Genomic DNA, 27,787 nt, shown 5'->3' with positions numbered 1-27,787 from the left:
CTGAATAAGACTGTGGCAGTGCTGTGTGTGTAGACAGACTATGACTGTCTCACCTCTCAGTTTCTAAAGCTCAAAAGAGCTGAAACTCTCGTAGTTAATTTTTTGTTGACTTAGAATAGCAGAATTTATTCTTTTTTTTTTTTTTTTTTTTTTTTTCTGTAAGTACCTCAGTGACCACAGAAAATAAATTAAGAAGGTACTGAAGAGGCTTATAGACTACAGCTGATAACAAGGCATAGAACAGTGTTTCTGATCATCTTGGCTTTCCTAGAGAAATAGACGAAAAAATTGAGGACCTTTTCCCTAAGGATAATGAATTTTTTAGGGAACAAACTGGCATTGTCCTGCTGCTTTTAATACACTCCAGTAAGAAGGAATTTTTCTTTTCCTTTCACACCTCTTATGATTAGCTCAACCACACATTCATTGGTATGCGGAAGCTGATAAACCATTAGTATTAAATCAGTGCGTGAACAGTGGTTCCGCTTATGTTGTAGGAGTGGTCACAGGGCTGCACCATTCAGTTCCTTCTCAGCCTTTCATGGCCAATGACTGAATCCTGTCATAAATGCAGTATCCTCATGGAAAATTTAATGGAAAGGCAGCCCAGGAGTCCAGTTTGATAAAACAATTTGCCAGCTCTCCATTTCCACCTTGGCTATACACTGCATTCCTATATTGTATTATCAAACTGTATATTTTGCCAGCAGTGTTCCACAGACAAAGCAACAAGCATTCCTAAGATATCAGTATCTCAGCTGATACTTGCTAGGGTTTGATATTTACTAGTAAATCCTGTTTAAGTCTGAATTACCTGGGTTGCATGTAGATCATCAACATCACTAGCAACTTTAAATGTTGAGTTAAATAACTTGACAGTGATATCTGAACCTACAAATTTATGAAGTTTCCAAGTTCTATCATATTTGGTCTCAGTTGGCTTTTTTTTGTCTGTTTTCTTTCTCTCTATTTTATTTTATTTTTTATTTTTAATAATTTCAGGTCTCTGAAATTGATCCAGAAAAATTTTCTGGTAGAATAGAATGTGAAAGTCCTAATGATGACCTCAATCACTTTCGAGGCTTTGTGTAAGTAAGCTTGGTGGCTCTTTAAACTGATGTAATTTGCTTTGGTGTTCTTATTAATTTTCAGAGGGCTTATAATGTTTGTTTTAGAAAATGATAATGTGTACATAAGTCAGAGTGCAGTGCTGTATTTCTGAGTGCAGCCAGGCAGGCAGAGCTCCAGAAGGAATTTCTAAACAGCAGATTGTGAACTGGGAAAGCCCACTAGCACTTTGTATTTTATATTAAATATTTTCAGCATCCTAGTTCAGGCTGTTTTGCAACTGCATCTACCACATTTGACATGGATACCTTTGATCTGCTGTTAATGCCATATGATATCTGTACAGTACTGAGTCTGGACCATGGCTGCTTTGGTCAGAATTTGAAAGAGGAAGAACTGGCTTCCCCTCCTACTCTAATGTATTTAGTGTAACTCTCAGCAATTTGATCAAACTGTGTTTCCATATGTCTCTTTTCTTGTTAAGGGTCTGTAATTTTGTGTACTTGTGTCCAGTCAGAAGCATCAGAGAGGTAGTCAGTGACAGGTAGCTTCTCTTGGTAATCTGCTGCATGACGCTTCTTCAAAACCTGACTGGTAATTACTGAAGTCCTACAGCCAAATTAACATGCTGCTTTGTGGGATGGGTTTTTTTGTTGTTGTTTTTTTCCAGTGAGAATTCAAGCAAGGATCGAGTGGGCCTCAGCAAGGAGAACTTATTGCTGCGAGGATGCACAGTAAGAAATACAGAAGCTGTTGTAGGCATTGTGGTGTATGCAGGTTAGTGAACCACCTTGGCCTTCTCAGATTGCCTTGCAAAGTAGATGGAATTATGTGCCTTAAGAAGCAGTATTGCACAAAGGCAAAGCAGACAGCTAAAAGATTGAAACCAGCAGAAGGGAGCTGTAGCTTGAGCATTAAGAATGCAAATCTGAACTGTTTGTTTTGGTTTTTAAAATGTAAAAGGCTGATATTTTTGATTATTCATGGCAAGCCTGCTCTGTTCTGTGAACAGGTCCTTGTTCTTAACTGTTAACCACAATGACAGATCAAGGTTTTGAAATGAACATTGAGATACCTGCCTTTGGTAGAATTTTTTCTGGTCCAGAATTGAAGTTGATGCTATTCTTCAGTCAAAAGGCAGAAGTTTCAAGACTAGGCATTTTAATGCATTCAGGCAGATAATTGTAATGCAGGTGCAGAATTTTGTAGAAAATATTAGAGACTGTATCAAAAACCTCAGAAAAGAATACAATAGGAATATTATTTACAGTATAGATGATAATATGTAGCTGAGAAATTATGGTTTTGCTTTTTTAGGTTGTTGGTTTTTTTTAAGACTATTACTGTAGAAGCAGTTAGTTTGCCCATATTTATATTCTCTTTTCACCTGTTAGTTAACGGGAATGTCCAATTTCCCAGAGCTTTAGAAATACAAAGGACTTCTGGTTTTCATACCTGCAAATAGAGAATTTCAACCTTTGTTGTGGTTACAGGTCATGAAACCAAAGCCATGCTGAATAACAGTGGAGTTCATTACAAGCGCAGTAAACTGGAAAGAAAAGTGAATTCTGATATTCTTTGGTGTGTTCTGCTTCTAATTTTAATGTGTTTAACAGGCGCAATTGGTAAGTGTGAATGTGCAGACTCCTGCTGCTTTCCCCTCTCAGCCTTGGTGTTTTAATTTGGGGCTGATTCATTTCAATAGCTTGTTTCAGAAATGGCCTTTCTCCATATCTAATTCTATATCAGCAGGGGGTGCTGCCAAGTTTTAGTTTATGTTGTCATGTTTAATCCATAGTTGGTCAATGGGTCCTAGTGTGAGTTCTTAAGTCTGAAACCTGTTTCTCCAATTCATTTTCTCATTTCTCTCACTAATTGCTCTATTGCTCTGTAACACTTGTACTTTGTGCTAGGATTGTTGAGGTAAAATGAAACACATGTACAGTATTGTAGGGAGAGGCCTAGTTCGAGTAGTAACAAGGACTTTCTATTTTAGGGTTTTATTAAACAGTGAGCTTGAATACTAAAATTTGAATGGGATACATTTTATAGTTAACCAAACAAGTGGTTAAAAGGTGTTTATAAAACTTTGTCAAGTTACACTAAATAGACATGTCTGGCCCCAGAATAAGGCATAAATGTCAACATAGACAGGGTTTGTGATTTATACTGTTTCTTTTTAGTGACAGTTTTTGTCTCACAGTACTGTAAGGTGACCAGAGTGGCTTCTTGACATGCCACAGCTGAAAACTGGACAAACAAAGATGAGAAATTTAATAAGTAGAATTTGGCGTAGGAAAAAAAAATAGGTGTTTATGAAACATAGCTAGTGTTCTCTTAGCTTTTGTTTAGGTTGTATAGATGTACTGTTGACACAACTGCAGTAAAACATTTATTCATATGTGCATTAACACTTTATGCAGTTTATTGGGATTCCCATTGAGGAAAATACTTCTCTGGAAGCTTAGAAATAATTGCTGTGTGACAAGCAATTGTTACATGACCCCTGAACTGTACTACAGTCAACACAACTGATTAACTTGTTCTTATTTTCTAGGCCATGGAATTTGGTTAAGTAGGTATTCAGAAATACCTTTTTTTAACATCCCAGAGCCAGATGGGAAATCGATTTCTCCTGTGTTAGCAGGGTTCAATATGTTCTGGACAATGATCATTTTATTACAGGTAACTTGGTTTTGCTTTGAGCATGAGCCATATCCTGATCTAACAGCTATTTGAAGTAACTCTTTGGTTTCAGAAGAGTTACTTCATGTTGGGATGTAGCTAAGGAACTTGGTTTCATTTCATCCTTGTGTTTTTTTTCAATAGGTCTTGATCCCTATTTCTCTATATGTTTCAATTGAAATTGTCAAACTGGGACAAATTTATTTAATACAGAATGACATTGATTTTTACCATGAGAAAACAGACTCTACAATTCAGTGTCGAGCATTGAATATTGCCGAAGACCTTGGCCAGATTCAGTATATCTTTACAGACAAGACTGGAACACTCACTGAAAATAAGATGGTTTTTCGGAGATGTAGCATTGCAGGACAGGAATATTGCCACGAGGAAAATGGTAAGATGTTAAATCCGTGCTATATTCCTTTCTCAGAGGAACTTCAAGTTCAGATGAAGACAGGTGTTGATGAGGTTTGTGTGGCAACATGTACTTACAGAAGGTGTGAATTTATACTGGCCTTATTTGGATCTTTCCGCATTGTTTGGAACACTTCATATGCAGTGTACGAAGAGACTTGAAGATGAATGTAAGGAGCTACTTTGCAGATAGTTCAGTCTGAACATTTTGATGCCACACACAGAATGGTTTTTACTTGCTGACTTAGTTACATAAAGTGTTTGATTCAGCTGTCTATTTTATTTACTAAATAAGAGCACAAAGAATTTATTATCATTACTGTATGTTAACTGCATACATTTGCTCTTTCACTGGTGGACATCAAAGGCAAAGTGCTGACAGGCGGATAGACCAATCACAACTATGTAACCACTTCCTGTGGTTCTGCTGCCAGATGGAATCACTCACTTTCTGCAAGCAATAGGCACACCCTGCTGGTCACAGCATGCATGGGCTCTTCTTTTGTTCACAGTCACAGCAACAGATGGTTACAAACCATTTTAACAGTAATTTCCTCACATATTTTGAAAATTCTGTTATGTGAGTGTCGTGACGATTCCTTGGCTTTGCATAATTATACTGGGAAGGATCTCAAGAGCAAAGTGAAAAGAAATGTATTTTAAGTTTAGAATTTGATTAATGAATAACTTAAATTCAAAAAGTAGGATATATTTTCAGAGCATTTCTTAAAGAAATGAAAAGTATTTCAGAAAAGATTTGTTGTTGTGACGAGCTACAAGATATAATTTAGTAGCTTGTGGTAGCAGTGGTAATGGGAGGATGGTTGGACTAGATGATCTTGTAGGTCCTTTCTAACCTTGTGATTCTGTGTGACTGATCTAAGTCTCTTTGTGCTTGGGAGAATATGTCTGCCACTTAGTTCTACTACTTACTTCCCCTAAGAATTCACTTTTCTATCAAAACTGTCAGTATGTTAATTATGTTTCTAATTATTTCCTATTGCTTCCTGGCTTTCATTTGGAGATAAAGCATGTTCTTCCTAACAAATCTAGAAACTCTGTGCTCTGAAAATCAGTCTGAAAAATGTTGGAGGTCCTGTGTTTAACTCTGATTTTCCTTTGGTCAGTTGTACAAAGCTGCCATTTGCCTGGCTCCTACGGCATGCAGTAAGAGAAGCACTACAAAGCAGTTCAGTCTTTGGCATGTGACTCACTTAGTCCATACATATATTTCTGTTTTTGTATCTCTGTTGCCCGGAGCAAAAGGCAACAGAGATTTTGCTGCATTGTAGTAAAATCCTCCATATAGGTGCCCATATGCAGCGTTATATCTAAATCTACTTGTGCTTTTTAGACTACGGCAGTAGAGCACTGTGGTATTACATGAGGTGCCACCTATGTTACTTCAATTAGGGTGTGCAGTCTCCTCAGCAGGCAGGGAGCATAAGTAGAATAGGTGTGTGTTGTCTAAATCTGTCTGTGCAGACATACAGCTATCTTTTTGAATTATTTAATGTGTTTTCAGGCCTTCTGTTGGTGGCCAGTTCACTGCCTTCTTGTATATTTTGTTCAGGTGTTTCATGTCTTCTTGAACAAAGTTTTTGTGTTATCTAATCTGAGTCTGTTTTGTCATAGCATAGGAATATCATGTCTCCTATTACCCATTATTATTTGTCAAGAAAATAGGCTATTTCCTCTTTCTGTGCAATTCCACTGGAAAACTGTCATTTGGTTCTTCTCTTCTGAAGGCTGTGTACTTACAGTTTACTGTACTGTTTCTGTGATCATTCTTTCTCCCTTTTCCGGAATCTCTCCAGCAGAGCAGCACTCTTGAAGTGCAGTGTCCCAAATGGCAATTCAGTGTAATGACTTCTTATGGTTTGATTTTTTTGAAAAGAGTGAATTATTTAAACTGTCTGCTAAGTTCCTTATTTTAAAATTATTTTATTTAGACAAATTTCTTTTTCCTCACAGAACATAATTTTCTTTCTATTTATTTAGCAAAGAGGTTAGAATCCTATGAAGAGAGGGATTTGAAAGATGAGGATTCAGCTGATGGTCCTTGTTCCTCTTTGGGCCACATATCAAAATGGAGAGGACACGACTGTGAAGCTGAGAAAGAATCTTTGAACAGAAAGTCTTCAAATCTGTTATCTGGCAGTTACTCTGCTTTAGAAAGGGAGCATTCATCAAGTGATGCTCCCTGCTCAGGACATGCTGCTTTCAGCAGCCACATTGTAAGTAAAAGTTGTTAGTTTTGATACTGAATTTCTGAAGGAACTCATGAAGGAGCATCTTTTTATTTCCATTTTAATAGAATGCTTGTGATTTAAGACATCCTTTCTCTTCCATCAAAATGAGACTTCCCATTGTTGCTTGGCTGCAGCCTACTTGCCAGCTGATGTTTTTTGATTTGGATTTACTTATTGGATTACAAAGATGTGTTTTTTGGATGTTGCTGGTGTGATTCCATGATCATTCTGCTGAAATGACAAGCTTCATTTTCAATAAAAGTTTGTTCCTTTGCCTTAAGAAGGCATTTTATTTTGGTTTTGATAGGAAATATCTAGGTAACAAAAACATTAATCCCATTGCATTTAGTGGAGATTACTAGGATTAAAAACATCTGTAGCTGATTTTACTGCCAGAGACCGATACTATTTTGAAATTGTCTGCCATTGGTTTCTCAGGTCATCTGGTAGCAGTGTCTGGGGAAATACTATTTTCTCCTCAGGTATGAGCTTTCTATATAAAGTAAGTCTAGAATGAACTTGCAACACTGAATGGGCATTGCAACATTGTATCGGCTAGAAGCCCTGTTTGGGGTTTCCAGGGTTTGTATCCTAATTCACTGCTTTGTTTGTTTAATCCGTAGGAAACAGATGTTATACCAGATACACAACTGCTGGAGAAATTTAGACATATTTCTTCTCTTTCCTATCAAGAATCAGAAGATGTTATCAGCAAGTTATCTTTGGAGACAATGTACATCACTGACTTCTTTCTCGCTTTGGCAATCTGTAATACCGTTGTTGTTTCAATCCCCAATCAGCCACGTCAAAAGGTAGGAAGGTATTGTATTTGTCTATATCAGCATATTTATAAATGAGTTTCCCTTAGTTTGATTGCAGAAGGAGAAAAAAAATAACTGGTATTCAAGATCTGAACCTGCAAGCTTGGTGGTGCTTAACTTTCACAAGATACATTTTGAGATTAAACTGCAGTTATGGGTTGTTGGGGTTTCTTTGGTTTTTTGCTGTATTCTATTATCTTTTATCAGATATGTGCAGAGCTTCCTTTAAGAGTGCCCTAACACTCAAATTGCCTTTATTGGGGAATGATAATGACAAAGTTAAAGGCAACAAAAGTTTTCAGTGTTCCAAAATGAGAAGATAAAAGAATGTTCCTAGTCTGTGTCTCAGTGATGCTGAATAGAGAGACATTACAACTTGCATATAGCTGGGATAGAACTGAAGTGGGAGTCTTTCATTTCTTGATTTTTGAGGGCACCTGTCTTTTATTTTCAAGTCAGACCAAAAAAAGTATTGGTGAAGTACTGTATTTTTAGCATTACTAGTAGCTAGTCACTGTGAGAAGTATGGAGCTGGCTTATTATTTGCAGCTGTCTTGCCAATTGAGAATAAGTATCTAGTGCCATTTGCCAGAACTTTTAAAAGTTCAATTTCTTAAACATTTCTAGAAAGAAGTATTACATGGAGTCATTAATCAAACTGGCAATACATGCAGTTTTCAGATACGAAGTATTTTTACAATTTGTGTAGTTGGAATGGGTGAAGCTCTTACAGAAGCTATTTGGTGTATTTATATGGTAATATGTTTAGTTGAGCTGGCTATTTTTAATACAAGTGACTGTAGTTTTTCAAGTTTTACTACATTCATTACAAAACATATGGGTTTGTAAGCTGTCTTTCTCTAATTAAATAGCATATGAAGACTTTAAGATCTGTACTTTCTCTCACTGTTCTGTTCCAGATGAGACGCTCTTTGCTGGGAAGAATGCCTATTAAATCCCTTGAGGAAATCAGACAGATGTTCCAGAGGTTGTCAGTCCGTAGACTAAGTTCTTCTCCACTTCCAAGTATAAAAGAGTCATCATCTGAAAACCCAAATAGTTTTGTGAGCAAACTGTCTATTTTCAGAATGAAGCTGGCTTCACCTGCTTTGGATGGGGCTGCTAAAAGTGTTGCTGAGCCTCGCAATCCTGACAGCCCAGAGAATCCCCAGTTACCCAAAGAACATTGTACAGTGAATGTAGCTGCTGGCTGTGAAACCCACAGCACTGAGTCATCTTTTGAGTGGTCTCCCTTACCTAAGCTTTGTTACGAAGCTGAAAGTCCAGATGAAGCTGCCTTGGTCCATGCTGCTAAGGCTTATAAATGTATTTTACACTCTAGGACTCCTGATCAAGTAACTGTGGATTTCGCAGGTCTGGGATCATTAACATTTCAGCTGTTGCACATCCTGCCTTTTGACTCAGTGCGAAAAAGGATGTCAGTGGTGGTTCGGCATCCAGTCTCCAAGCAAGTGGTGGTTTACACAAAAGGTGCAGACTCAGTCATGATGGATTTGTTGGGGACTGCATCTGAAGGTACTTGTAGAACTTCTAATTCTTTGTTCACCTTTATCATTCTTCGTTACAGTTGAATGTAGGCCCTGATTTCTAAGAAGAGCCAAGTAATGAAGCATAACTACTATCTCTGAGTTGCTTTTAGGAAACCCATAAAGGTATTACAGCTTCTCACCTTCATGTGGCTGTGTTGCATGCCATTCTGAAAACTGAGAACAGAAAGCTAGCAATAATTCAGAGATTTTTGTGGTGTCTAAGCAGACCTCTTGGAGCCAACTGTAGTATTTCCAGTCGTAAAGTAAGGTCATCTGCTGAAATAGTTGTCTCCTGCAGTGGTGTGACAGGTGTTATTAGGATGAGATACTTTAATTGCTTTTTGATTGTTCTTATTTTTTCTGGATTACCAACTATTTCTGTGTTTCTAGATGTGGTAATAGTATCCTGTGCTTGCAAAATTATGTGCTGCCTCCTGCTGGGTGCTGTTGTTTTAGGGTAAAGGTTCTTGGAATCTGCCACAGAAGGAACATACTTAAGCACTAATCATGATTTATTCATATGCTGTATCAGACAGTCACTGATTTATAACTGAAGGCATTGGAGAAAGCATTATCTGTGTATGTAAGAAACATGTACCTACATATATTTAAGTTCAGATGTTACAGGGGCTTTTTATTGGTCGGGAAGGTAATAGAATTTACAGGCTTAAAATCTGCAAAGTGGAACTTAGTTTTCTCATTCCATGGTTTATCTCAGTGAGGAAGTGGGATGTATACAGTTCCACAAGCATATTTTAACCCAGCGCTAGCCATATAAGGTCTAGAAAAAAAGCCTCTGCAGGCAATGATGTAGAAAAGGAACCTTCAAAGTCTATGTCATAGTAATGGGGCATAATTTCATGTCTGGATGTACCTCACCTTACTTTGGCTCTCAGGGTAAACTTTTAATCTAATATCTACACGTCCAAAGTTAGATGAGTTAATCACCTCTCTGAATAGTTCATGCATTAATGATATTTTTTCTTAAAAACAAGCTTTTCTGTGGCAGCCCTTCTGCCTCCCTCTCACTGTATCAGAGAGAACAAAGCTGCTTTGGTGTCTGTGGCCTGATTCATTTTAGAAAATGATTTTATGTTAGAAAGACACTTTGATATGCTAGTATGTATGAAGATGCATGTGTGCCAGACTGGTTCCCCCTCACTGCTTGTGCAGACTGGTCCTCTCTGTGCATTCTAAAGATACAGCCACATTACAGTGTGCAAACATGAAAGTATGTTCAGAGTTAAAATAAAACCTGTTAATGTTTTGATGTTTTTAAACCATATTTAGACCTTCAAAAATTTCCAGTAAATTTACTCTTAAGAATAAACATTTAATTTACTTTCTTTACTTTTTATAGTAGACACCAAGAATTCAGAAATGGAGCAGAAGAATATTAAAGAGAGAACCCAGAAGCATCTGGATGACTATGCCAGAAAGGGACTGCGCACTCTTTGTATTGCTAAAAAGGTGGTTTTTTATTATGTATTTTTAAGAATGCTTACAGTCTGTGACAAGCAGGAGTGTTTTTTCCAGTGTAACAGATGTCACCACTTATATACCAGATGTTCCCATTGCCACGTTTCATTTATCCTTTCTTTCAGGAGGAATTTGTAAGCTGACAAACAAAAAAATTCTGTCTTCAGTTAGATTCATGTACCTGTTGTCATTTTAAGGATGCCAGACAGTTTTAATAGCCTAATTCTAGAACAAGATTTTTTTACATGAGCCCTGAGCAGCTGTGAACCTTGCCCTGGTTGGATTTTTTTTCTCCAGATACAGAAAACAAATGTAGTCAGGCCTGTCTTACTGGGTCTCACACAGTCAGTTGTGTTATAGGGTCTATATGCAAAACTATGTGATGTTATGAGATTCCATTATAAATTAAACACTGCTCGGATGTATAATTCCATAACAACTGAAAACAGGAAACTCTCATGCATAGTGAAAGCACAGGCTGCGTAACTGTACAATCATCAAGCTCTACCAAGCTGTGCAGTGACAATGAGGCAATTAAAGAACAGTAAGGAGGATACTGTGCTCCTTGGCCTCCCTGCCTTCCATCTAAATGGAAACATATCAGGCAACTCCAGGTGCCTGCAAGGTTTTGATTTGCAGCCTGACCTGTAAATCATACTAAGTCTGTGGACACGCAGGGGTACACATGTAACTGCACTGTCAGGGCTGCTCTTCAGGTTTAGTAAATGGATAACAGTAATGGCTCTGAGGGATGCTCTTAGAGTACATTTGAATTGAAATCTGAACACATCTTCCATGTTTTCTTTCCCTCTGTAGGTGATGAGTGATGAAGAATATGCAGAGTGGTTAAATAATCATTTTTTAGCAGAAACCAGCATTGACAATAGGGAGGAGCTGCTGCTGGAATCTGCCATCAGGCTTGAAACCAAACTAACTTTGCTCGGTAGGTAAGAAAATGCTGCAAATCACAGGAAGTCCCGTATGATGGTTATAACTTGAATTCACTGTATGAACCTCTATTTGTATAATGTATAGCATTCTACACATCTAGAATTTGTTGACACTCCTGGATGTGCATAAATCTTGCTGAACGTTTGTTATAGTTGCAAAACCTACTGAAGGCAGTTTGTGATCTTCTATTGCTTGTAAGGCACAATGTTTTACTTTTCTTCTGTGTGCACCAGAGTTTTTGAGCGTCATCATAATAAGCATGTGAAATGATGGCAACTAATCACAGAAACACTTCTGGACTTATTTTATGCTGTTGTTGAATTTTGCGTGGGGTAGGTATGCATAGTGAAACTGGCTCCTGTTGGAGTAAGAAGGGATCACATACCTCAGGAAGGGAGCGTAGAGTGTTTAGAGTGCCCAAGCTGAAACAGTTTATTTCCTCTCTTCCCTTGGTATCTGTCAGATTAGCATTCAAAAAATTCCAGCATCTTCCTTTCTGAAACTATTTTGACTTGCATCAAAATGCAAGCAGAGTGCAGAGCAAAGGATTTTCATTTTCCAGGTGACTAGTGGACATGATCTCTGTGACTTTGTTGGCACAGAAACTGCTATAGCATCACCACTTTGCCTGACCTTTTGGCCGTTATCCATCCTCATAAGACATTCTGCTTTAAATACAAATTGCTCATTAGAATCCCTCACTAGAAACACTTTAAGAGAAAAAACTTTACTGGGGATTATTCTATTGTTTATTTGTCAAAATGACACTAGCTGCAAGTGGCTGAAGTTTTGGGTTTTTTTAATAAGTTTTCTTAGCCTGAGTATCCCACAGCCCAAGCCATGCCCCCAGGTTATGATTTAGTACTGAAAATGTCCTATACTATATTATAGGCATTGGTGCTTTTCAGCAATGGCTTTACTTAGTGTGATGTGTTACCTTGTCATTAACAGAGCAGATGATTTTGTAAGCTCATTCTAGGATACCGGTATACATGCTTCATGTATTCCGGGATATTACTGTCAAATATTCCATTCTCCTATAGTTTTTAACTCCCAGTGCAACATATGACGTGGAATACTGATAACCAAAAATTGTAAAACCATGACAGACTGTAAGAAGTTATGTTGACACATACCCATAACATATGATGGACTTTGAGAGAGAAAGATGAGGAAGGGGGAGATTCCCAGGCATATTGTAGCAGGATGTCTGTTCTGGAATGTGGATATGCACGGGGACTGTCTTGTCCCGTCACGCTTGCAGACTTGCTTCTGGAAATACTGCAGTGCTAAACCATCTGCTCATCTAAATTAAGGTGCCACTGGCATTGAAGATCGCCTGCAGGATGGTGTTCCAGACACAATACAGGCATTACGGAAAGCAGGAATAAAAATATGGATGCTGACAGGTGACAAGAGAGAAACAGCTGTAAACATTGCCTATGCTTGCAAATTGCTGGAGCCAGATGACAGAATCTTCACACTCAAATCACAAAGTAGAGTGAGTAGAAAATTATGCCTTTTTTTCAGTGTTCAAGAGGGTGTTTTGTTTTCTTTTCTCTGCTAAAACAAAGTAGGGATATAGTCACACAGTATCACAAGACTGTACAGGAAACTAATATATATTCTCTGTTTTCCCATCTGACAAAAGGCAGCATCATCACTTGAAAGAGGAAAATATTTGGTGAGAAAGTTGACCTGCATCATATTCTATTAGATATTTCAGATAGCTGTGAGTTCACAGCATATTAGCAATATAGAAATTATCGCCATCAAAATGATATCAAATTATGTTGTGTGCCACTTTGTCATATTCTACCTCAATCATGCCTTTTTTATTTCTGGTAGTCTTTTAATATTTTTCTAATGTGTTTCAGTGCTTTCAACACCCAAACCAATCTTATTAATGACCCACTATTTAGCTTTGCTTTTATCCTCTATACTACATCCTTTGTGATTTTAAAGGGTTATTCAGCCTCATGCCTGAATCCCTTTGTATTCTACAAAGTGAGAGAAGTATGCTACACATTGATAGCAACTGGCATTTTCTGCATATTTCCTTTATAAATTGGAAAGGGAGCCAGGATACAAACGGTGTTTAGTAAGGTGCTTTTCTCTTGTCTTTAGGATACTTGTGCTGTGATGATGAACAATATTTTAGAATGCATGCAGAAAAACACATCTGACCAAAAAAAAGGAAATCAGAAACTTGGGAATGTCTCTGCAAGTCCTTCTATCCAAGGTCATGGCTTCAGTGCAGGCCTGGTTATTGATGGAAGGACTTTAGAGCATGTCCTTCAGGACAACCTGCAGAATATTTTCTTGGAGCTCACAGAAAAATGCCGAGCTGTAGTCTGCTGCCAAGCCACACCACTGCAGAAGAGTGTGCTGGTCAGACTGGTGCGAAATAAGCTAAAGGCAATGACGTTAGCTGTAGGTGAGTCTCATGGTTTCCTTCTTTTCTCTGAGAAGAAGGCAATTTCTTCTCTCCTTTATTTTTCTCAATATCTGTTATAAAATTAAACTACAAGATAATCCTTTGAATAGTAGTTGCCTTGAGCATAACATGATGATAGTCTTTCAAGCTAACAAAGTTAGTCTGTACTTGGTAATCTAAAGCAACAAAGAACAGCAGCAGTCATGTACAGCATTATGTGATGTATGAAGGGCAAGTGAGGGGATTTTCCTTGTTGTTCTCCATCACAGCCCACAAAATAGTGAGGGATAAGGGAAATGACTGAGTATGATTTAAAACACCTGTATTTTCTGTCCAAGCTTACTGACTAAATTCTAACAAAAGGAGCAGTTAATATCCATTTGAAGAATACCGCTCAACTCAGTTAGGCCTCCTACACTCTAAGCTTTTTTTCCGTAGGGTATTCCATAGGCTGCATTGCTGGCTATAAAAAAGGTTTTCTCTGAATTCTGTGGTGTTATGTATTTGTCTATGTATTTGTGTTACCTTCATGGCAATGTGATAGCCAGTATAGCTGCTTCCAGGTTGTGTTTCAGCTAACTTAAGAGAGCTAAGTTATTATTTCTTCTCTTTTCTCGGTAGGTGATGGTGCCAACGATGTCAGTATGATCCAGGTAGCTGACACTGGTGTGGGAATCTTGGGCCAAGAAGGCATGCAGGTAGTGTGTACAAGACAGACACAAGTGACATCAGATTCCATTTCAAATCTGTTTAATGCTCACTCTGGAGGCCCAGCAGCTCCAAAGCCCATTGCTGTATTTGAGGGAAGGTGTGCAAGACCCTGCACGTATCTGGAAGCACTCAGAAGCTGAAGGGTGCAGATATTCAAACTCTAAATAACAGAACTTGCTGCCTGTCACTGAACTCCCCTTTATGTATTTTGGCTGCTTGTTTTGTGGCGTGAAGTATCGAGGATTTCTTTGGAGCTGCTGCTGTAAAGTATTGTGCAGAGGAGTTCAGATCTCAATAAGGCAAGGCTCGTGTACACTGTATATATAAAAAAAAACCCACAAAATAAGACTTTTCAGCATTATATCAGTTCTTTGCTGGTCAGTATTGAAGCTTGTTAGCAGTTTGTGTATATCAGTGCTTTCCTTTTTGTGTGTTCCCAGGCTGTGATGGCAAGTGACTTCGCGATTTCTCAGTTCAGGCATCTCAGGAAACTGCTGCTTGTCCATGGTCATTGGTGTTACACCAGGCTTACCAACATGGTGCTCTACTTCTTCTACAAGAATGTGGTATGTAGCTGTCCAGTCTAGGGAAAGCAGTTTGCTTATTTGACAGCGCTGAGGGGCCTACTGGGGCTTCATATTATTTTTTAGTTTCTGGTGTGAATGGGTTCAAAAATATGCAAAGAACATGTGTCAAACAACTGGGTTTACAACTGAAAGCCATTGTCTAGTTTGTTTAAGAAGTGGATAGCAGGCATTATTTAATGTACTCATAGCATGATTATTTAAACAAGCTGTGTAGCCTGTTTTGAAATGTAAAGATGTGTGCTAGCCAAATATAATTTCAAGGTGTGGTATTGGCAGGGACTTTATAGCAATCATACATAATTTTTCACAGATTACTATAACCAGACCTACAACCTGCCTATTTTCCTCTTGGTTTTTAAAACATTTGCCTACAGGTAACATGTTGTCATCTCATCATTGACTTTTCAGGCCTACGTGAACCTCTTATTCTGGTACCAGTTCTTCTGTGGGTTTTCAGGCACATCAATGACTGACTATTGGATCTTGATTTTTTTCAATCTCCTTTTTACATCGGTGCCTCCCATCATTTATGGTGTCTTGGACAAAGATGTGTCTGCAGAGATACTCATGCAGATCCCACAGCTGTACATGATGAGCCAGAAATCTGTGGTAGGTTAATGATTTGCCTGAAGCAAATTTAAGTGGTCAGCATTTTGAGCCATTTATTTCTTTCCTTTGTGGTTCACATCAGGCAAACATGAAGTTTAAAACCACTTTCTCTGTTAGATATAAATCTGTATTCTGTGCATGAATAAAGGCTGGGCTTTTTTTCTGCTAAGTAAATTCTCCATAGCCTGGTTGGAGGAGACTGATGTTTTATTAGTCACAGTGTTTTGATAAAGTAGATGTTACAGGCCTCAGGATTTGGTCCTTTGTTCTGGTGAAACAGAATACAGTGAACTGAGAGGAAAGTTTTACTACATCATACAAGTGCTTTTCTCTTTCCCTGCTCACTTTTTGTAAAAACATTTATCAAAATTTTTCTCTTTTTTTTTCAGCTCGGTATTGTCTTGTTCTGTGGTTGTAGTTGTTAAGTAGTATATCATTTCTTTTCTTGCATGGAAACACAGTGAAATAACTGCTTTGAATTAAGTGTAGAATAAAAGAAAGAGCAATGTTTTAAAAAATGTTATGACATAATGTTGCACCATTATGTCATAAGCTATAAGTGTAGACAGTAACTTGGATTCATCTTCAGTAATTTAAAGCACTGGCCTGACATGGGCAAATGAGCAGTCTAGTTTCCCACATCATCTTCAGACAGAAATTCAGTTCAGGAAAGGGCTGAATTGCTTTTTGGAGTAACCCATTTCTCCTTACTAATGAGAGGGGAAATCCTGAGTGAGTAGACTGTGCTTCTGCATGCCTCAGTTGACTGTCTGAAGGAGTGGAATATAACTAAGCCAGGGCATATGTAGCTATAGTTTCATCAGTTTGCTGCCACTGAATGGGGAGTACTAATTCCTTCTTGTTTTCCTCCTTCTTTTCTTCCATTTCCCTATTTTCACCCTTGTAGTTAGGTAACCTTCCTTGTGCTAGTTCTGCCGTTCACCAGTTTCTTCCAGGAGCTGAGTTAACTCACTACAACAGCAAAGTTGTATTGAGATTCCCAACAGAAAATGTCACATCCCACATTTAAGGGGAGGGAAGAGGTGACCAGGGGAAAATGATTTTTCACATTCTAGTGAATTTAGTTAGCTCACATTATAGTCCTGTACATGCAGAGGAGTAAATGAGCATAAAATAAAGGACAGAAGCAGATGTACAAAAAGGAAGGGAACGGAGGTGGGAGGAACGTGGGACTTGGCATTCAGTGATAGTAAGTTGTGAGGGTGATTCACTGTCCCAGTGCTCTCCTCCTTCCTTATCGCTCAGTTTGGTAAGACTTTGGCAGGTCTGTTCTGGGAGGAACAGCTGTAAGATTATAGCTCACAGACCTGGCTGCTGATTTATATCGTAGCAGCTAGCTGCATGTGCATTTTCCTATTGTGGCATAAAGGTACATCTCTTCATGGGGAAACCAACTGGAGTTATTCTGTGGATTATCTTTCCTCAGGTCCAGTTGGATGCTTAACAAAGCTGCAGCAATTTGTTGAATTTGTTTCATTGCCATTATCTTTGTTTGTCTTTTCTTACAGGCCTACTTGCCTTCGACCTTTTGGATAACCTTGCTGGACGCTTTTTACCAAAGTCTTGCTTGCTTCTTTGTGCCTTACTTTGTAAGTGCTGAATATGAAATACATTTATACACTTTGACATACTAAAAACTCAGGCAAATTAGAAATAAATTGTAGTTTTTGATTGTACTTCTTCATATACAAATATGTGGTAGCAGAATTGTCATTGGAACCAAGTTGAACTGTGCATGCAACTATGTCCAGTATTTAAGTAAATTAGAACTACATATCAAGCACGTGACACTAACTGTATGTTACACTGTCTTCCTTTACAGACTTACTCTGGCTCAGACACAGACATTTTTTCTTTTGGAAACCCTATAAACACTGCAGCACTTTTTATAATATTGTTTCATCTTCTCATTGAGTGCAAATCTGTGGTGAGTACTTTGTTTCCTGAAGAGTACATTTCTCAACAGAGTATGCATACAGCTTTCATTAAAATTTACGGAACAGAGCTTAGTACAAAAAAAACTCAGTAAGTAGAAGAGAGAAATGAATTATTTCCTTTATAGGTTTCTATAAGCTCTCCTGAGGAAGCTGTCATTGTAGCCAACAGAACTACTTGTGTGACTAAAATTAACAAAACCTGATCTCAGGATTATTTAATAGTGAAGGATCCTGCCTTATTGTGTGTCAGTGGGTTTGGGAATGTCACTTTGATTTGGCAAATGGTAAAAACAACCAGTGATCTACTTGAGCCACCATAAGTTCCCAGAGCTTGCTTCTCATAGAAAACATTATCAGCTATTGATTTTTTGAGTGCTTGAAATGGATCTAAAGAACCAGTATATTATGGAAATGCTATTCCACTTTTACTTGTCCGCGTAAAGCAAAGCATCTGTTCATAGAATCTGCATTAGCTTGCATGAATTTTAAGTTTTACAAGGGTAACGTTTGCCCATTGTGCATAATTTTAAAGAGAATATAGCAATATTACAGCACAAAGATAGATATCTAGAGATATCTAAAGATAGATATTAATGGCTTTTGATTTTTTTTTATGTCATTTTTGAAAAACATCTTTGGAATTGCATCATAATAGATAAAATGGCAAGTTGTGATTCTTTCATTCATCTTGGCAGCACTTAAACAAATGCCTTTAGTCTGCCTACACCCCATTGCTTAAGTGTATCCACACTCTGAATAGGAAAACAATTCACAAATGGGTTTTATTTGGCATTTTGGTACATTGGCAAGCTGTCAGACTGTTGACAGTGTGGTTTCCGTAGTAACCATTATATGCATAACTCCAATGATGTGCTGTCAATCAATCAATGTCTCTAGCAGCATATGTAAGGGATGTGTCAAGTAAAGCTATTACCTCTGTTTGATTGAGATCACTCTCAGCTGCCAGTGAGTAAGGTGGTTATTTAAAGCAAATAACACTATGATGTCTTACACAAATGTATTGATAGCTACGCTTTTAGCAGAATAAATAAATAAACAAACTAACAAACCAGCTGGATTACCTATGAACTGTAGAAAGAAGGTTCTGTTCTTCCTGATAGCATTTTGCACCGAGTTAGAAATACTATCTGAACAGTTTTCAACTCTGTTACATTTGTTACATAAGAAGCTGTCCTTGAAGGAAGAGTGGGTCTGTGCATGCTCATGCATACCTTTGCCTACAGGATTTATGAGTCTGTTTACAGCCTAGATCTGATTTATTTTCTTTTCTGACTTGCAGACTTGGATTCATACAGTAGTTATAGTCGGCAGCATCCTATTTTACTTCATTTTTGCTCTGGCTTTTGGGGCAACCTACAGAACCCATAACCCACTATCAAATCCTTATCGGATCATGGAAAAGCAAATGGCAGATCCAGTTTTTTACCTTGTGTGCCTCCTGACTACTTGTGTTGCTCTGCTACCCAGGTGTGTTTCTGTTTTATAACCACAAGCTGCAGCTGCTTACAAAGAAGTTTTCCTTAATTTGTTGATGCCTTGTGGCACCTAAAGGGAGTCTATAGAAAAGATGGGAAGATAGTCTTTATCACAGAGTCTAGAGATTAGAGGAAGGGGTAGTAACTTGAAACAGATTAGTTTAGATCAGGTATTAGGAAGAAATTATTTGCTGTGAAGGTGGTGAGGAATTGGATCAGGCTGCCTAGAGAAGCCATGGATGCCCCATCTTGATCTGGTAGGTGTCAACCCTGCCAATGGCAGAGGAGTGGAATTTGGCAGTCTTTAAGGTCCCTTCCAACCCAAACCATTCTACAGAATCGTAGGGGTTGGAAGGGACCTCTAGAGATCATCAAGTCCAACACCCCTGCCAAAGCAGGCTCTCTGCACCAGGTCACACAGGTAGGCATCCAAGCAGGTCTTGAATGTCTCCAGAGAAGGAGACTCCACAACCCCCTGGGCAGCCTGTTCCAGTGCTCCATCACCCTCACTGTAAAGAAGTTCTTGCGCATATTTGTGCAGAACTTCCTATGTTCCAGCTAATGTCCATTTCCCCTTGTCCTCTCTCCACATACCACTGAAAAGAGACTGGCCTCACCACTATGGCCCTCACACCTCAGATATTTATAAACCTGGATTAAATCCCCTCTCAGTCATCTTTTCTCAAGGCTAAAAGACAAAAAAGAAATGAAAGTGCCTGAAATGATTATCAGCATTTGAAAATGCTTGTTTTAAAACATGTTCTGGTACAGTTGCTGGAATGATAATTTATGTTCTCAACAAGGCACCAGCAAAAGTGTATTTCAGAGGCTGCTGCAATTTTAGGTTTAAATGAATGGTGTTTAGTTTACTTCAGTGCTAGTTCTGATTTTGGGAATGGTTTTGAGTCTGCTTCTAACCAGCTTATTTGGAACCATATTTTGTAGATATTTCCTGAGGGCTCTCCTAGGAACATTGTTTCCATCTCCAGTGTTGAAAGCCAAGCAGTTGGACAAACTGATCCACAAGGAAAAGAGAGAAGCAATTAAGAAATGGAAGGATGAACGCCTTGTGAACTGTAGAATGGAGTTGCAGGTTACTTCTGGGTCTTCCAGCTCAGCCATAGGTACTGTATTAAAGGAAGAAAGCATTAACAGTGTTCTGCCAGCTTCTAGAACACCTTTTCATGCCTGTTCAAGAGAAGAATTAGTGGAGGAAGAGCCTGGGAACAGAAATATCTTGAACTCTGAAAAGACTGCATTTCTGAATTCAAAGAGAACTGATTCAGATAACTGATGTGCCAAAGCCTCTGCACACACTTTGGAGGAGTACAGCAGTGCTGTTTCTCTAACATGAAAAGCAGGTTTGAATTCTTTGTTATGTGCACAAAATAGTTTAATGTAATATACAAAGTTGGAATGTGAACTATTAAAAATCCAAGAAGAACAACTGCTGATATATGCTATGTTGTGATTTCGGGGTTTTTTTGTTTGTTTTTCTTTTAGGCCACGTTAGATGTTGCGCTCATTTACCTAAGAGCTTTTGAGTTCATGCAGCTTTTCAGTAATTTATTGAAAAGTTAAAACCTCCAGCCATTTAGACCTTTATTTTCTCATGCAGTATACTTTGCATACTGCTTTTCTCTTTCATGCAAGGTTGCATAAGGCCTTGTACAGACAGGACATGGTATGAATTACAAATCCACAGATTCAGTTCAGGTAAAATTCAATCTATCACATGCCATGCTACTCCCTTGCATTGCTGTTCTATTATCTATTATACAGTGTTGCCTGGAGTTCATAGCTTTCTGAGGTAGGAAGCAAGCAGAAAGGCTCAGATGTAGTGGTTTTAATTTGTTTGTTACAAAACTGTTCTAATCTTTTTAATTCAGTAATTAACCACTGTAGTCAAGCTTCTCCATGACCATCTCAGCATGATCCAAACACTATTTAAGCCATGAGAAAAGTGCCCTGGATGAGACACAGAATTCCCATGTTACTTTCACATTCCAACAGAAAATCTTTGTGCAGTTTTTTGCTCTCCATGGTAGTTAATTCTCCTGCTATATCCCCTCACTTTGTCACCCTGTTTCATCTCATTTGCTGCTGACTGATCTTTTTCTCCTTGCTCAGCTTGGATATTGGCTACCTGACTTTTCTCTAGGCTTTTAACCTCATGCCTGCCCTGAAAAATCATTTGCAAGTGGCAGTGGGAAGCTTCTGTGTGTCTTCAGATGCAGCAGCTTGTAACTAATGGCATGTCTCTTATTCAGTCTCAGGTGTTTTCACATTCCTCCAGGCTTTCATATTAAACAGCACAAGTATCTTTAAACACTGCTCAAAAGAAGGTATAACCATTTGTATGCCTCAAATTTGAGCTCTGTTGTGTAAATATCTTGGAGATGTTCTACCTCTGCTTGTTCCCCACTGCTCTTCACACCGTGTAAACTGAGATGAGTGTGGCTCTAATTATTGTCTCCTTTTTACTTTCCTACCCAAAAGGGTTACAAGGCCAATTTATGGAGGAATTTGTGAAATCGTCTGTGTCCGTTACCACTGATTGAAATTATTTCCTCAAACTGTAGCAGCTAATTATTACTACTGAGACAATTTTTGTTCTGTTTCTTTCTCATATTTTCTGCTTTCAAATTGCCAAGATCTGTTGCGTTTATTTTCAGTTACCACATTTGGAGCAAGGGCTCTGCTTTTTAATTGAACCATGAGTTTTCCATGCCAATGATCAACATTACATATTCCACATCTCCTAAGATCCCTGACACAGTTTAAACAAACTCTGTGAGGTCTGAGACAGCTGCTGCTACATTGGGTAGATACTGAGAACACACTGGGTTCCTTCAGATGCAGGTCACCATGTGTTGCCAGAAGTTTCAAAAGGTACAATGTAGTTAGTGCAGATTCCATCCTCATAGTCAGTGAGAACAAAAATACCCTTTTGTTTAGCGTTTAGAAGAAAAACAGTGGAAGGAGCCAGTGATAACAGGCATTTCTGTAGGTTTTTTTAAATTTGGTTCAACACCTGACAAAACAATTTTAGTAAGTTCCAACACATGTAATGCACACCTTCAAAAAGAATGTGAACGTTCAAGTTCCTGGAGATTACGTTCAGCCTAAGTAGATTCACAGTTATTACCTCTAGGTGGCTTTGATATACTTGCTTGTGTACTCTTATATTTTACCCAATGAAACATGATGGAAAGCACAATGACAGCAGAGCAGCAGGATCACAGGCTGCAGTAAGTGAGGATTTGCTCAAACACAACAGCAGGCAGAAAAAATAAAGGAAAGAAGTTGCTCACCTTTAGAAGGCCTAAAATATACAGGGCTCTCCAGCAAGATACCCTTGCCTACATTGCCAGCTCTTAAATGAGGTCTGGAAAGAGGTGGATCCTGGCTCCACACCTCCTGGTCATTCAGGTGTATTGCACGCACCTGAGCTCCCCTGGGTTGGCCTTGCCTTCCTACCAGGTGCTCAATCACTGGTTCAGACTGTGACTTGCATTTCCACTACAGTCTAGTATTTTATATTTTATATTAGTCTTCTGCTTTTTGCAGTTGTAGAAAGTCATTCCCAGGACTGGGTTAAGAAGAGCTTAAAGGGAATAGAAAGAGATGTAACTGCTGAGGTTACCTTGCCTTGAGGTTAACTTGCCAGGAGGGGACTGTAGGTGTTTTGAGTGCAAATGTCAGCTTCCTCTGCACGTCATGGATCTGTGAGGTTCTATCTGCTTCCTGGAAGAAAATGGAGAACAGCCAGCAGGTTGTGCATGGAGATCAGCTTCCACAGGGTAGAATCATACAAGGGATGGGATGCAATGTATGTCAGAGTTGTGCTCTGCTACAGTGCCCCAGGGCAGGTGCAGTTCTCCCCCTGCTGATTGTAGCAGATGTTCTCCAGCAGTGAAGAGCTCAAGCAGTGAAGTCCAAGCCAATGCTTCCTTCCCTGCCCTGGAGGTCAAATACCGATGTTTCTGTTATCTCACCTGAGCACTCCTTCTGCACCATAGTGCACTCTGTTAACTTGTGGTGACAGAGATTGTTATGTTTCTTATCTTCCCCTTTGTAATAACAAGTGATGTAATAGAAGACTGTTTCCATCATTTCCATCAGCAAATTTAGAGGTATCTGATTCTATAGTCCTAGAAATTCATGTCTATATCTGTACAGTTATACAGTCAATAAGTAAACAGAGGTTAAACAAATGTTTCATATGAAAGATTATTGTGATAGAAAGATAATCTATGATAAATGGAAAATGCTCACCAATGTTGAGGGTTCACAGCAAACTCCACAAAGGAGCAATCTCCAAAGAGATCCTGCCTTAGTGGTGATCAGCCCTTAAATGAGATCTAGGAGAGGTGAAGTCAAGCTCCACTCCTTCCAGTAACACAGCTGAATTACCTTCACCTGTGCTCCTGCAGCTGACTCATTGCCTCAGGTGGTTAATCAGAGGTTCAGGCTGTGATCAACAGTTTCCCATACAGTATCGTATTAAAGATGTAAGTACTCGAGATCCTTCAAATCCTGTGAGCTGTGGCAGCCAAGCTGCTTCACAGTGAAACAAAGTGGCCCTCAATAGGGAGCCCTGAGGCCACCTTAGTGGCCTCCTCCCCTTTGCTTCACCTCTGCGTCACAGTACTCTTGGTTGGCTTTACAAGCAGTCACCCCATGACTCAGTGCTGGAAGGGTTTGCAAGATGTGTTTCTTAACTGAGTGGAGGATTACTTCATGTAGGGCTCAAAAGCACACTATGGGTTGCACCTAAGGTGGTGCCAAATGGGGGGTGCATGTTAATCATTCTCCCTTTACTTCTTAGTAGTTGAAGGTTTATTATTATTACTTTTTATTATTGGAGACATCACGATCCCTTGGTTGCTTCTGCACAGCATGACCTGACTTTGCCATTTGGAAGGCAGGCTTTTTAAGTTCATCTCACAGGTGTTTGGCAGATGTCAGAAACGAGAGCACAGTGTTCAGTGTTTTGGTTATTTTTCAGCCTCAGCCCCAACTTTGTGCTACACTTACAGCAACTTTAACTCACAGGTTGCTGTGCAATATTTCATCTGTATAGCACTGGAACAGGCTGCCCAGGGAGGTGGTGGAGCCTCCCTCTCTGGAGATATTCAAGTCCCGCCTTGACGCTTACCTGTGTGACGTGGTGTAGGGAACCTGCTTTGTCAGGGGGGTTGGACTCGATGATCTCTGGAGGTCCCTTCCAACTCCTACAATTCTGTGATTCATCTGCCAGAAAATTCCCTTCTTTTTTTTTTCTGCTTTTCTTTAGCAGCAGTGAATGCACTGAGCATTTGCAGGTGGCAGCAGCCACAGCCTTCATGTAGTGAGTGACTTCACAGCCCAGCTCTGGCCTGCTTGTGGGGGAAACTGAACTGAGTTCTTTAAGCCAAAGCTCTGGTTGTCCCCAGTGCCACTGGCTGCAGCATGAGAGCACAAAGCACCACTGCTCCGTGGGCTGCTGTTCCACCACTCTGTGATGCAAGCAGAGCTGTCAGTGGTGCATAAGAAACCAGGTAAGGGCGGGTCAATACCATTTCAAAGCTGCTTTGTAGGAATTAGTGCCAAAGTTATAACTTTGTCACTACTCTCTTCACGCTCCCATATTGTCATTGAGCCTCTGGGGAGATTGAAACACTTGAAGCAGAGACATTACTAGGAAAGTTATTGTAAATTTTTATTAGTACAGTGAGAAAGAAGCACATTGGCTGTCTTTATGACGTTGCTTCCATTTGGCTGCACAGTCTTGGTAGAAGTGAAACCAGCGTTGTCACCTCACAGTGAGGCTATGCTTGTAAGGAACGTAGCGTGGTTGTGGTCATCGCCGTTACGGCAGCACATATGAAAAAGTCTCGAGGCAGTGGCAGGAGGAATATACTTGCCTATTTGATGTGCACACATAGAAAAAAAGCAGTATAAAAATACATTTATAAAATTACAAATTTCCTCTTTACATGGAATGTGGTGGCAGACAGCCGTGGGGGGAAGCCACAGCCCTGTGGGCTGGAGCTTGGATTATAACATCTTCCACATAACCCCAAACAGGGTGGGCCCTTTGTTTAAGCAGTACTCTCTTTTGGTCTTGTAAAACGTGACAGCCAAACCCAATTAAAGCACATTATTATTTCACATACTATCATTTGGTATTTATTGGTAATGTTTGTGCAAAACGACTATGTATTCCAGTCCTTTGTTAAATTCAGAAGTGCTAACTGCTTGTTCTAGTCAGGGAGGCTGCTAGATTCACAACAGCTCCGATCTGCTCTTACCCCTAGAAGGCCAAGCCTGCAGAACTGCTGTCTGTGCTATGCTGTGCTGCAAAGTGCCCAGCCCCACCAGGAGCTGCAGTGGGGATGGCTGTGGCTCACACAGACTTGAAGCAAGGGCAGCACTAACCTGCTCCACCTGCAACCTGCCTGCACTGGGATAAGACAGTCACTGCAGCTTTCTCTCTGGGGAAAGTGTGTTTTTGTTATAGAAAAAGCAAAATCCTTATTTAGGGAAAAAAACAAAACAAAACAAAACAAACAAACAAAAAAAACGAGAAAAGTAAAAACTAGCAAAGCCTAGGGAGGTTTTCTTTCTGAGCATCAAACAGTACAAAAGTCATTTAAATAGGGTTTTCAGAACCCACAACAAATACTGAGTAATGATTAATAATTCTCTTTTTTTGCTGTCCAGTATGCCTAATGTTACACATGTTAAAGGAAAAGATACTAAAGAAAGAGGCAAACTTTTCACTAAAGCAATAGTCTGGGCTGCATTGGTTAGTTATAACATGACTTATTGTACCTGAAATCTCTGTAATCAGCTGTTCTAATGCAGGTTTCCATGTACGGCAGGCATTGTGCTGACAAGGTTCTGCATGCTGCCATGGGGGCACACCAGAGGTAGCATAGAGGGTAACTGTATGCCTGAGGCTGAACACCCATGCATTACTCCCCAGTGAAATTCAGCCTGTAACTCTCAACTTCCTGACTGCTCCTATTCCGGCTTCCTGAAAAGCCGTGCATGTTGCCATCTACAGCAGTAAGAAACAAATCCCCTCTGGCTCTAGAAAGGTACCAATGCCAAGCTCCACTGTAAGCTCCATTATAAAGTGTTGTGGGTTTGTTGGTTGGGTTTTTTTTTCATCCATATTCTTGGATTCAAGTCTTGGCTTCTTATCACTGTGCAGAGAACTTTGCCACCAAGCACTTCAGCGGCGGCTCCATTGAGCTTTTGCTGATGAAGCTGTTGTACTTTTTGCTTAACATTTCTAATATATATTTGGATTCCACTCAAATCTTCTACCATATAGATTTCTTTTTGCCCTTTTCCCTCTTATTAAGCAAAATACTAGAAGAAGCCTACCCAAAAATATTCATTTCTCAGTTCAGAAATACTCATTCATTCAATTCAGAAATATTCATTTCTCAGTTCAGAAATATTCATTTCTCAGCTCATATTTGCTCACACCGCATCTTTTGCACTTTAAATCTGTATCTTCCATATCTCCCCAATTACTCGAGCTAGCTTACTCTTGAGGCAGAAGCTTTTGCAGTGGCTCTGCCAACACTGTGTTTCCAGAGGACTAGAGGTTGTCAGTGCATGCTTTATAGTCTGCATACTATAAATAAGAAGGAAAAAAATGGGGAAGAGAAGCTAGTGGGGCAGTTTTAATAGATGTGCTACTCTGTGTAGTTCTGTCAAGAAGTGGTCATCCCTGGACACAGTGAGGCACAGGAGCTTTAGAGAACTTAAGTGATAGAAACTTGGGAAAAATGATCTGAAGAGGCTGATAAACAAAGCTTTGGTCTCAGGTGCCTCTAGTAGTCTTATGGATCTGTTGGCCTGCTGGTGCCACGCAGCACCCTGAAGAGGTACGCCAGCTGGCCCCAAGAACAGAGCAGTAGAGTCAGCACGCTGCAGTGCCCTACCCACATTGGCCACCCTGAGGGACAGACTGTGTTTACTCAGCCCCTTTGAACCTGTGCTTGTACCACCATGCCCTGTGCTGCAAGAATGCACGAGCCCTGCCACCTCTTTCACACCTGCAGCCTTTGGCATGGCCCTGGTGAATTTGTGCCCTGCCAGCGTCATCTGAATGCACCGGGTCTGCACCTTGAGACGGTGAGTGAGGATGCGTGTGCTACTAATTGAATAGGATTAAAACAGGTCATTTAAAAAGTTTTTCTACTCTGTGCTACTGCTTAGTTTGAATATCTCAAAGTAAGAATGTGACTCTTTTAAGCATTTTGCTGTGCTTGGAATAGCACAAGAGTTAAAAGGAAAAAGAAAAGGGGGATTATTTAATTCTACCCCAAAGTATATTTGCCAGCAGAGGGTCAACTATGAGCATACACTGCATATCCCATAGCTCCACAACAAGAATAGAAAGAACTTGGGACTCCTTTCCACAGAATTTCTGGACTACAAAATCTTCAGGGTTGAAGTTTGATTCCGTTTTCCTGTTGCTCATCAGCACAGTTCTTACCATCTGGCTTTAGTGGAGCAGAAAGGTGTGGATGTATATTTGTTTTTCAATCCAGTCAATAAAATGTGACACATTGCTGTAAACTCCTGGTCCCAAAACCTTGGAGAAGCAGACAGAGCCCCAGGATGTTAAACCAAACAAAGTCCAGCGTCCTGCAGGTTGCTCACACACAAGTGGTCCTCCACTGTCACCCTGAAACATGAAAGAAAAACAGAGGCTATACCAAGCTAAAGCTTGTTCCTGAAGTGATTTGTCTTTAATAA

General features: G+C 39.5%; 2 protein-coding genes across 12 annotated transcripts in view; one reads left to right on the top strand and one right to left on the bottom strand.

The window, feature by feature from the left end:
- ATP10D (ATPase phospholipid transporting 10D (putative)) overlaps positions 1–20,468 on the top strand; it is a 31,574-nt gene extending 11,106 nt beyond the window's left edge. For 6 of the 8 annotated variants that reach the window (XM_085547223.1, XM_085547221.1, XM_085547222.1 and 3 more), the window contains 19 exons: positions 1,003–1,088; positions 1,739–1,845; positions 2,562–2,693; positions 3,626–3,753; positions 3,898–4,150; positions 6,172–6,407; positions 7,046–7,234; positions 8,164–8,779; positions 10,154–10,263; positions 11,089–11,215; positions 12,540–12,724; positions 13,351–13,660; positions 14,282–14,358; positions 14,812–14,937; positions 15,367–15,567; positions 17,097–17,177; positions 17,411–17,515; positions 18,826–19,013; positions 19,967–20,468. In XM_085547223.1, the coding sequence (XP_085403349.1) occupies positions 1,003–1,088; positions 1,739–1,845; positions 2,562–2,693; positions 3,626–3,753; positions 3,898–4,150; positions 6,172–6,407; positions 7,046–7,234; positions 8,164–8,779; positions 10,154–10,263; positions 11,089–11,215; positions 12,540–12,724; positions 13,351–13,660; positions 14,282–14,358; positions 14,812–14,937; positions 15,367–15,567; positions 17,097–17,177; positions 17,411–17,515; positions 18,826–19,013; positions 19,967–20,315 (3,606 nt within the window). In that variant the 3' untranslated portion in view covers positions 20,316–20,468. The remainder of the gene's footprint in view (positions 1–1,002; positions 1,089–1,738; positions 1,846–2,561; positions 2,694–3,625; positions 3,754–3,897; positions 4,151–6,171; positions 6,408–7,045; positions 7,235–8,163; positions 8,780–10,153; positions 10,264–11,088; positions 11,216–12,539; positions 12,725–13,350; positions 13,661–14,281; positions 14,359–14,811; positions 14,938–15,366; positions 15,568–17,096; positions 17,178–17,410; positions 17,516–18,825; positions 19,014–19,966) is intronic. The other 2 variants (XM_085547224.1, XM_015862353.3) reach the window with 1 other exon arrangement.
- Positions 20,469–24,704: 4,236 nt separating this feature from the next.
- Positions 24,705–27,787, bottom strand: part of CORIN (corin, serine peptidase) — a 114,196-nt gene continuing 111,113 nt past the window's right edge. For all 4 annotated transcript variants that reach the window (XR_014945982.1, XM_015862236.3, XM_015862237.3 and 1 more), the window contains one exon: positions 24,705–27,716. Coding sequence is in view for 3 of the 4 variants with exons in the window: in XM_015862236.3 (XP_015717722.2) it covers positions 27,534–27,716 (183 nt within the window). In the remaining variant the exon portion in view is untranslated. The remainder of the gene's footprint in view (positions 27,717–27,787) is intronic.

This window comes from Coturnix japonica, chromosome 4 (genome assembly GCF_054131305.1).
Source record: "Coturnix japonica strain WE chromosome 4, WE-NBRP24, whole genome shotgun sequence".
In the NCBI taxonomy this organism is placed as follows: Eukaryota; Metazoa; Chordata; class Aves; order Galliformes; family Phasianidae; genus Coturnix; species Coturnix japonica.
The sequence above is the reverse complement of the archived record's forward strand: the minus strand, read 5'-3'. Positions and strand labels throughout refer to the sequence as shown.